Raw genomic sequence first — 11445 nt, 5'->3', positions numbered from 1 at the left:
TGTGTGTGTGCGTGCGTGCATGTTAGTTTGCTTGCATGTATTGTTAGATGAATTTCATTGTTTGTTGTGGTAACATCAAACGTGTGGGTCTACTGGTGTCTCAGCAGAGCTGATAGAACAGTGTCTCAGAGGTTCACAGAATAGTGCTTTATCAGAACAATGACAAGCCCCACCACCCCCTACCCCCACCCGCAGTGTAGGTGAACAGGTAATGCTGCTTTAGGGTTGTATGTTATGCAGGTCATTGCTTGATGTGTTTACAGCTATTCTGCCCCTTTCCCAGCCTGCCCCAGTTAAGTCCCCTCCTATTCCCCAGCAGGTTTTCCTCATGTTAGACTATTATGAGACCAACAAACACTGAGCCACTTGGCACACAGTGCCCCTTGCCATCAGAGGTGATGGCTAAACAAAAAAGATTGCATCTGTTTTCACCCAATTCAGCCCCCAATCCCATGCCTCATTATACTTCTGTGTCCATTCTGTTTTTGTGGCTCGTGTTAAAGGCCACACAGTGTCTCAGGATTTCCACATACCCCCCACCCCTTTCACCTTAAACCCTGTTCACCTTCTTCCTCAACTGAAGGTCTACCTAAGACTAAGGTTCTCAGATAATGAAGGCCTAAATGTTAACATACAGTCTACCAGTTCCCTGAACACTCCCATCCAGAGAGAAAGAAAGCCAAGCAGAAGCAGCTCAGTGAAGAAACAGTACAGAATATACTAGACACTATAAATGAAATAGCTGTGAAACTATGGAGGGTCATACAATGCAAAAATATGCAAACTTTCTATTTTGCTGTTTGATTACATCGTTTTCTAAGAGGTGACTGTAGTGTGTTGTGTGTAAAAAAAACTATGTGATGCCTAGTGTAGAATGAAATATCATGATATAAATGCATATTTACATGAGTTAGTTTTTAAAGCCATTATGCAGCCATCTATCAAGTTGTCAGCCTTTCTTGTTCACATACTCATGTCCATTGAATGACTGTGTCCATAAATTATGTTATCACTTGGTTTTAGACCGCTCCACTTTACATGCACACTTCCAAGTAATGTCAAATAGCATCCAAATAGTGTCTCCTCCAATAGTACTGTGTACTGCTTTGTCTTGTTGACAGAACTTGTCATTTCAAATTAAATACGTAAATGATGATAATTTCAAAAGTAAACAAAATCATTTAAGCCCCCTGTCCTCCACTGAAGGTAAATATTTAAAAGAGAATTTAAGAAATGTCAAACCCATTAAAAGTAACTCAGTGAGAGAGAACAGTTTCTGTTTCTACTCATTGTTTAAAAAACAACTGAATGCTGAATTATTAGATGATTAATGGTTTAAAGAAAAAAAAAACTCCTAAAAAGATTGATCTGCAATTCTAACTGCTATATGGTAAATGCACAGTGGTATCGTTATAGAGAACGGTCTTTGGTCACACCTCACTTGCAGATATTTCATTGAGTTTCTCACCTCTGGGTCTAATTTTGTATGTCTGAAAAATGCAAAAGAAGACAGTGCTCCTCTAGTTTAAATGTGATACTCCCTTCACTTTGCCTGTCCTCTCACCCAATCGAGATGCTACCAGGCACGTCCTGCCAGTCTCTTCTGTTTAATTTTATGATCCCACCCCCCACCTGACCCCACCCTCGCTTGAAATGTTTGAACACCTCTCTTCTGCATGTCCTTGTGGTCACGGTTAGATGGGTGCATGGTAAAAAAGCAGCAGACAATTCTTTTCCAGTCAGTGAAAGTGTATTTCATTTAACATTCAGCAATAAAAAAGAACCTTTCCCCATGTCATTCCTGAAATATGCTAGAAAAAAAGAAAAAAATGCGAGATTGTCATAGATTGTAAAATAAAATGAAAAATGAATCCACCTGTTCATATGAGAAAATAAATCTTTATTCATATCATTTTACGATGTAGTTATTTTTGTAGAAAGCTTTGCTCTGCATTTTGGTTCATATTTTATCTTGACCTTAGGTTTGACTTGTCTAACATAATGCATGCGATACACAGACTACACATATAAAATCTGGTTATGGTATTTGTTTCATATGGTGATTGGAGGTTTATAGATAACAAATGTTTTACATGGTAGTTCTGCTCTCTGAAGAGATAGCTTATACAGTAAGTGCTAGGGCATATAAACACATTGTGCATGAGAGCTGAACATTGTAAAATTATATAATGTTTGAAAGGAAAAAAATGTATGGGGCTATCCTCAAATTAAAAAAAAACCCCACAACTTACTCACAGGATTTATTTTCCTAACCACTTCAAATCTCGATTGTTCTTGCAGCATTATTGTCACTCCTCAGAGTAATGTAATTGTGCAGAAGGATTTCTTGACAATATTTTAACATTTTCTTTTGCATATAAAACAAAATCTTGAATGACAAACTGATAACTGAACATATAAGTGGGAGCAGCCCTCACATATGAAATGCAACCAAATTTGTCATGCACATTCACACTTCTAAGAACAAGAATCTGTATAATCTAAGAAGTGCAGGTCAAGATTTCATGTCACATTTTAGCTAGTAATTTTTTCCTTTTTATCATATACAGATATTTCAATGATTAAATGTTTAGTTTAGCGTATGCATTAGCATGGATGCACCACTAGATGGTGTCACAACAGCAAGAGTCACACACCAGAATTATTATTTTGCATTGTGTGAGTGGTATTCTGTACTGTATGTCGTAATATTTCCTCATTTAATAAAAATACACCATATAGATGTTTTTGGGAAGAGTTTCTAACATTTACTTTACTTATGAAAACAGTTTCCAAGCATTTATTATAGCGAATATGGAATATCAATACCGACAAAATCCTTTCAGTTTAAAATATAGTTAATTATTATTTGTGTCACAAGACTGTGACAGCACAGTCGTAACTTAATGTTAGCATATTAAATATTATGTTATCCACTAAGTGTTTGTTTTTTTATTTAATTATTAATTTACAGCAGTTAAGGTCAATACTGAACAGCAGCAGTTTCTATGATGTTTTTTTTTTTCAGCACAAATGTATCAAACATTATTTTTGTTTCCATGATTAAAAATTAATTTTGGCCTAAACTGGTTTTTCTCTGCGGTGGAGAGGATAGGGAAAGGCTCTGATCCGCAACACTCCCTATAGAGAGCCATGTTAATTCCAGAGCATGAAACAAGGTCAAAAAGTGAAAATATAAGTTTAAAAAAGTCTCTGAGCTCTTTTCATAGGATGTTCAAAAGCGGCAAATCCAATACTGAAAAAAAAAAACCCCACTGACTGAATTCTGCTCACATGTAAGTGAGCATATTTGGATAGATACCCGTGATTGAGTTATCCATTAAAGGTCCTGCAGACTTTAGCTAGACTGTCTATGAGACACAAAAGTTTAATATTTAAAAAGTTAAGGGCATTTTGACCTTGTTTGTGGGAAACCAGAGGTTGTCATGTAAAGATAAAGTTAAAAAGTGAACTAAAAGTTCTAAGGATGCAATACTTTATCTTGTATATGTTTTCTTACACTAGGTAGGTGTGCTGTTTCAGAACCATAAGATCTGGCCCAGGCAGTGACTGATGAACCCTTTTTTTAGCTGCTGCTGTTGTATTTCTGTCTCCCACTGGGTGGTGCTGTTTTTTCTGTATTTAAATTCTTGTCCTGGTCAAGCAGGTTATACATCTGACTTGTTTCCGTTAATTCAGCTGACAGCCCATTTAAATGGGAACTAAACAAATCATGCTGAGTATTTGGGTTCAATAGACCGTAAGAAAAGACACACAAGACATAAATAAATAGGTGTTGATTTTAATGAAAACACATTTTCCTTCACAAATACAAGGTTGTATATAAAGTAATAAGAAGTTATAAAAACACCAGTGAAAGCATAGCATAGTATTTAACCTGTAGAAGGCTTAGGAATTATTCTTTTTTTTAACACAAATACGCAAAATATAAAACATATTTGGTGCAAAATAAGACTAAAGTCCACAAAGCTACTGAATAGCAAATAAACATAGGTCTGATTGTTTGCAGCTATTCATTTTACTGTATTGACCTGTCTAGAAATAACATTGCAACTCCATTTGTCCAGCAGTAATGAGACACAATAAACTCTTGAAATCAAACAAATAAACAGGCCAGAGAAAAAGCAGTACCCACTCTACTTTCATTAACATGTCAGTACATACATCAGGAGTACAAAACACATGCCCTCAGGGAGCCTGCTTTAGGAGATTCGCCTGCGTGTCTTGCAAGATTATTGCTTCCTTTGGTGGCACTTTGGAGCCTCTCCCAGATCCCCTGTGTTTAAAATAGAAAATGCAAATATGGATAAATCAGTTATCCTCTCTCTCTCTCTCTCTCTTTCTCTTTAACCATGATGGTAGGCTCTTTCCATTACTAAAATTAATGTTTGGATTTTGGGACCTGCAGCGATATAAGGAAAGGACTGTTTCCTGGAGATTGATCTTACCTGTCCTCCACGTCTTGTATTGTGTCAGGAAGGGGTGAGCCAAGTGTTTCTGGAAGAAATATTGCAGCCACTCCACTGAGAATAGGAGCTCCTCCATAGATTAAACCTGGTATCCAAGGTATGTATTCCCCTGCGAGAAGCACCATGGGGGCCACCATAGCTCCTACACGAGCCATCATGGATACCCAGCCCATGCCATTCTGACTGAGAGAAAAAAAAGTGCAACTCTTAAATGCCGCAAACAGTGATAGGTAAACTCGTCCTTTCAATGCATGAATATGTGTACAGTAAATATTACAGCCATGACGGTGGAAAAAACCTTTATAACTGTAAAACTAAAAAACTTTTTTCAAGTGCTTGTTTCACAGATAATCATGCAGCTGCAATCCAGGACACAGTTTATGATGAGTTTCTGCTGAGACCAGAGTCTGAAGAAATCCATGAAAATGAACCAAAACCTCTCGCATGTTTCCAATACTTTATATAGTTCGAATAGTTACAGCAGTTTTCAAGGCATCTACATGTTGCAAAATCAGCATTTGCAATAATAAAGCAATAAACTGCCTTTTCTATTTTGTGAATACAACTGACATGTGAGTATCCTGTTTCCAGACTTCTGAAGCATTTCCAATTTTTGTTCAGCGAAAAAGCAATTCAGTCTGTTAATCGGTCCAGCAGAGAAGCTCTTCTGGCTCACTCATAAATAGCGTTAGACCGATTAATCAGGCAGATTATCTAGCATTTTGAGATAATTGGCAATGGCCGGTGTCTGTGCTCACGAGGCCGATAAACAACAAATGTCTTCAGACACATCTGCAGGCAGACTTGTCAGGGTGGCTGCTGTGGAACAATGTTAGCACTCCCCCTTGTGAGTTTTTGGAACATGGTGAAAAAATACTGTAACTCTCACATATCCTGCTGTAAACATATGCCTGATTTTCCTATTGAATAGAATATAATGACTTGTCTTTGCTAAATGACTGAAGAAAAAGTTAATTGACACTTACATGTTTCTTTCCAAATAAGACTTACCGAATGATGGTGGGGTACAGCTCTCCAGAGTAAAGGTAGCAGCAGTTAAAGGAGGCAGCAAGACAACCTTTACCCAGTACAGCCATACAGGTGCGTACCGTCTGTTTATCTGCACAGGAATGGAACATGCAATCAGTCACTTTGTTGTTTCTGTAGTGTAATATTCAAGCTTTACTTGCATGCATGTGTTCTTACATACCAGTAGGTATCAGCAGATTGATCAAAATAGTGGCTCCCGCTATCATGAGGGCACCACATTGTGATGGACGTCGTCCAATAAAACTCATTGACACAGTTATAACAACTTTAGCAGGGATGTCAACAGCACCAAAGATCACTTGGATTAAGTAGATGTCCACCCCAAACTTCTGCAGATCCATAGCAAGACCATAGTAGGCAAAGCTTGTTGATAGCCTAAAAAAACATGCATCCTGTCATTGCAATTTCATATAAGGAGTTTAAAAACTGCCAGTGAGGTTTTCTATGACAAGAGCAGGACATTTACCAGACAGCACTGAGGCAGACTGTCATAGTCCTCATTGTGGGTGTGCGGAACAGATCCAGGACAGAGTAGGAACCCTGGGAACCAGACATCTCTTTTTTCATGGACTCCTGCACCATCTATGCATTAGGAGAGAGTTCTCTCGATTTTAATTTATTTCATAAGCAATTATAAACAGAGACAGATGGTGCAATAACATAAATACATCACAATCACTTACTTTAATGTCAATCTTTTCTCCTTCTTCACGCCGTCCGTTAAAATTGGCCACACTTTTAAGGTTCTTAATGGCCTGCTCAGACTTATTACTCAGGACTAACCATCTTGAAGATTCATGAAACCACCTGTATGAGATATTTGTTGAGTTTATTTATTAATAATAATAACTTTGTCTTTGATCACTAAATCTTTCCAACTTTAAACACGGATCAGTATTTGTGGTTGCCACCCAGACTTTTTCCTGTTTAATACTTCGCATCTCACCATGAGAAGAGGAAGAAGCCGTAGAAGGGCAAAGACACAGCCAGCGTTAACCACCTCCAGTCCCGGATGAAGTAGGCTATGACTGCCAGGAGCAACTGCCCCACTGTATAACAGTAACCCGTTATTGTCCCCACCACTGTTCGCACACGAGTGGGGATCCACTCCACAACTTGAAATGAAAGAATCACAGAAAATATATATTATAGCATGCCTGTTAAATCCTTTTACAGAGCACAGTGATTGTTCTCTAGCCAGCTAAATATCTTACTGAGTGAGAATGTGTTGAGCCCCAGGCCAGACAGTGCCATGCCACAACCAAACCGGAATAGGCAGAAGAGAGGGAAGGAGGTTGAGAAAGCGGCACATGTTCCTGACACTGCCATCAGCATGTGAGAGATGAGCAGGAGGATGCGGCGACCATATCTAGGAGCCAGTTTGATTTACAAAGATTGAGGTCATTGAGGTCAGACGATATCGCATTATTTGAATAAGTTCCAATTTTTAAACAATACTGCATGAAGACAAGGCAATTTTCTCTATATGATATTTGTTCATATATCAAAGATGAATAAAAGATGTTAGCCATATGATTAATTGTAACAGATAACCTTATCAGTAGCTGAACCACAGTAAAATCAGTAGGGATGAAATTAATGTTACCTGTCTGAAAGACCTCCAAAGATAAGAGCTCCCACAAGCACACCTCCCATGTAGACAGTTTGTCCCATTTGCTTCAAAGAGCGAACATCACACACCAAGTCCCACTGACAAAAAAGTTGCACAATTTAACACAAATAACAAGATAGCATATCAGCATGTAAAACTGAAGAAAATATATGCAGTCCTACATCAGATATGATCGTGGAGCTCCTCTCAGTCATGTTATAAGACCATCCCTCGGTGCATCCCTGCAGGTCAACATCCAAATCATTTTTAGTGTTTCCCGGCTCCGCTGAACTGGAGGTCCCATTCTTAGTCAGGAGGTGCCATTGAGGTGTAACGTAACGCTGGCACCTCAGTGGCTTCCCTGTCTGGTCTAGCGGCACTGTGATGAGCAGTGTTTCCTCTGGGCTTAGCTGGAACTGAGAAAGGTTTGCATGTGCGTTGCAGTAGTGACGAGGCACAGAGGCCACAAAGTTCTGCAACAGGTTGTGACTGGCCATCAGCAGGACAGGTATGCAGAGGAGGGTCACATGCAGGATCTGGAAGCGTCCTGTGCTGCCCACTATCTCTAGCAGGTCACCAAACGCCATAGTTTGGTACAACCAGAACTCTACAAGGTGACTTTAATTTTAATGGCACTAAATCCTGTTGTTGGTAGGTTCCTTTAGAATCCTTGTATGTGCAAAAAGGAGAAGGTTGTTTAGCACCTGTAATAGTATTCACATTATTGGAGAACTAACCACGAAGCACATTTGTTTTATACATTTGAATCAATTATACCGTGTTAGTATTGGATAGACTTACCTGCTGAATTAGTCTTCCCTCATTACATAAAATATCTACAAAATATAATAAGAATGCTGGCTCACAAAGTTCATTAAAACAACTTAACACATGTTGATAAACAATTCAAATAAAAGAGATAAAATCGTCCTCAAAAGAAGCCCCAAAAACTTCAAAAAGAAGTAGTCTTGTTGCTGCAGTGTGTAAAAGAGAGTAATCGGCTCTCAAATTCCTACAGCTTTTCTGAACTTTGGATTATTAGAAGTGAAATGTAACCTCTTGAGGTATTAGCCGCTCATTCAATGAACACTGAGGTAGAATGCTAAGTCCTTGCTGTGCAGGAACAATGTCCGGTTAAAGTGTTTCAGTGCAAGTGAGCTCCAGCATCAAGAGTGGGAACATAGCTGCTCAGCTCCTTTCTCTCTTTGCACTGAAACACACCCCCCTTTATTGGTTACTTAATATGAAGGACAGGGTGAGAGCATGTGTGTGTGTGTGTGTGCGTATGTTTTTACTGGATAAAGGCTATCAGCAGCAGCCAATTAGAAAAGGAAACTCAATAAGTAAGTGTTTGACGTGAATTGCAAAACATGCTGATAAAAAAGAAAAAAGAACTTTGACACGGTGACCTTATGTCTGTCTCTGTCACCTTTTGTTATAAAACAGAATTTTCAGTCAATAAGTGACTAGGCGATGACAATTCAATAAGCAACAGCAGCAGGTGTTCTGACTCAGTCATGTTATGCTGACTGACAGTTAAGAGACAGAACCAAGAATAAAAAGTAAAAGAGCAACTGCACTGGACAATAATTAGTATTTCTATGAAATAATTTGTATTTCACATTTGTATTGTGTTTGTGTTTAGCACATGTAGCTCAAATCTGAGACATTTCTGCCTGGGTTGTGTCCTGATGATTAGTTTTGAGGAATGTGTGCACTTGTGTAATAATCAGCATGAGATGTCGGGCTGAATGAAGCTGCAGGTGCACCAAAGCAAAACAATCAGCTTTCAGTTTTTTCAGCTGTGTGACTCTTTGGGGGAAAGATTTGTCCTTTTAAATTCCTCCTTCAACAGTTTGCAGTTTGAGCCCTTAAAGTAAACAGGTATATTGACAGAATATGGGTAAAACTTTAGAAAGATTCAAACAAATTTGCATACAGACCTGCTTCGGGGACAACAGATTAACAGTGCAGAGCGAGGGTGACACAGACGCAGATGTTAAGTCAGGCCAATAGGTTGCAGAGGGTGAAACCAGTTAAGATTAACAAGCTTTTAAAAGAACAAGATATTCTAACAGGAAAAAGGCCAGGACAGTTATCTGAAACCAGCTAGTATTTGTTCAAACAACAGGGCATCAAGTACATAGAAAATAGACAGTGTCAGCAGAAGCAAGACTTTCCGAGGGGTTACTATATAACTTTAGATGACTTCATTTTAAAACTTTTGTATTTTTTTATTTCTTGCCAGATAATGCTTAACAAAGACGATGGTAACAGGAAGTTTATCAGGCATAATGTGTACCATGTTCACCATCTTAGTTTTGTGTGTTTGCATGCTAACATTTTTCAATCAGCACTACGGTATTTGGTTATAAAACAAAGTACTGAAAAATTCATAATTTGACCTGATGATGCAGCTAGTTATTACAAACCATCTGGAAGATGAGGTGCAGTCCTACTGAATCGTGGAATCTAAAGCTGTCAGATGCTTGATGCGCGTGGACTTTAAACTTGTTAAACTCAGAGACAGGCACTGAAGAGTTATCTTATATATATTGCACCAGTAAACCCTCAGTTAAACAGTGCAATCACTTTGACAACAGTCACATATTATATGTCCTCTTACTTTAGTCCTCTTGCTCTGTTAATAGTTACAAACACAACTGAACGCGAATACTTTGAACACGACCTTTTGTCTCAGTGTAAAGCCAAGACAAATATAAAAAAACTGTTTGATCAGGTAGCAGTAACAGTTCTTGGTATTGAAAAAAGTCCAATACCAAGAACTGTTTTTTTTAATCTAAAAGTTATACATTTTTAACCTATGATGCTTTTTTCCCAAAATACACTGTTCTTAATAGTGACTGACTTAAGTTAAGTTGAAAATTTTATTTCTCAGTATCTAATAAAATCTTTATTTGATGAAGCAGTTAGCTAACTAACTCACGCTCCTATTGGCTCATTAGCCTCAGCTATTTCTTATCATTTCAATTGTATGTTACCTGCCTAGGGACTATGGATGTAAATTAGCATTTGCTAACTCTGGCATATTAAAATCTTTTATTTTTATATTGATGTTCATTAACATTATCTGTCCCTAACAAATCAAATCAAATAAATATATATTTCACAATCACTTGCTTATTCACAGTTGTGTGGCATAGAACATTCATTCTCCTTAGCGCACACCATGTGGCCTAACACAACACATAATAACAACACTTTAGTGGCAGCATGCATGCACAACCACTGTCACTGACATCCTCCAAAAACAACAAACCTAGAGGTTGCAAATAGTGGTTAATGTTATTATTAGGCATTGATCATTCTATCATTCTCTATTTCCAATTACGCTGGCTAAATATGAACCATTTTCACAATGAAAGCACTTTGTGTTCACTTTGTGTGTGAGAGAGAGGTAGTTCTGTAAATAGTTTCAGCATTTGAAATCAAGTTAATAAAATAAAGTACAATTGAATATTGACTGTTGATCACTTGATCACACAGCCATAATGATTTGAACCCACCCGACTACACCAATTAAACTCCAACAACAATAATAAAAATAAAAATGTTAAAATAAAACATTTATAGGGCTATATTTTTTGGTTGCAGTGGTTCTAGTCCTGTATATGGGTGGAAGTTTATAGTTTGTCCACCTTTCTTTTTAGCTCTACAGCCTTTGTGATCGATGATTGTGATTATTGCATTTTTTTAATAGTTTGTCCACAAGAGGTCTAACAGGGAGTTAACTAACCCAAAGCATTGGTAACTATTATGTAAAATCACGTGCTGAACTGTTTGTCTGTGAGGTTTTTTGCCAAACAAAAATAATATATGTTTGTTCATGTATAGTCCATATAACATAAAATATGTGTAATAACAATAGCTCATGGCCGTTTCTGTATTTTATTACGTTCATCAAATATGCAAATCCAGTTTATGTCAAATGGAAGGATTATTCCTCCATTTTAATCTACATATCTCAGAAAAACAAAAAAGTTCATTTTGCAATTATTATATTTTTTTACACACATACATACAGCAGTGTACCCCCAACAATAAGGTAGCAAAGTCAGTGTCACCAAAACAAGAGTGCAAATCCATTTTATTTCAGAAGACAAATGTTAGTATTTTTCGGAAGATGCTTAATGTTGTTCTTATTTTTGCCATTAAAGAAGTAAATTTTAAACTGCTGGGTCCAAGTTATTTTTTTGGCTTCACTTCCTTTTCACGTGCCTTTTGAATGCACAGTATAGTATAGTAGATGTACTGGTGCAGCCTCTTTATTTC

At 37.6% G+C, this 11445-nt stretch overlaps 1 protein-coding gene across 2 annotated transcripts; it reads right to left on the bottom strand.

The window, feature by feature from the left end:
- Positions 1-3786: 3786 nt before the first annotated feature.
- slc22a6l (solute carrier family 22 member 6, like) lies at positions 3787-8390 on the bottom strand. Of its 2 annotated transcripts, none has more exons than XM_035665995.1 (11): positions 7954-8390; positions 7335-7856; positions 7147-7250; positions 6755-6909; positions 6487-6655; positions 6224-6347; positions 6007-6122; positions 5701-5915; positions 5502-5610; positions 4470-4673; positions 3787-4297 (listed from the first exon to the last, which is right to left on the bottom strand). In XM_035665995.1, exons 2-11 carry the CDS (start codon positions 7737-7739, stop codon positions 4210-4212), a joined length of 1689 nt encoding a protein of 562 aa, XP_035521888.1. In that variant the 5' UTR covers positions 7740-7856; positions 7954-8390; the 3' UTR covers positions 3787-4209. The 2 variants fall into 2 exon arrangements, with proteins under 2 accessions (XP_035521888.1, XP_035521887.1); XM_035665994.1 differs by having other exon boundaries at positions 7335-7821.
- Between the last annotated feature and the right edge of the window lie 3055 nt (positions 8391-11445).

This window comes from Morone saxatilis, unplaced genomic scaffold, assembly GCF_004916995.1.
Source record: "Morone saxatilis isolate NCDOM2014 unplaced genomic scaffold, NCSU_SB_2.0 Contig20, whole genome shotgun sequence".
In the NCBI taxonomy this organism is placed as follows: Eukaryota; Metazoa; Chordata; class Actinopteri; family Moronidae; genus Morone; species Morone saxatilis.
The sequence above is the reverse complement of the archived record's forward strand: the minus strand, read 5'-3'. Positions and strand labels throughout refer to the sequence as shown.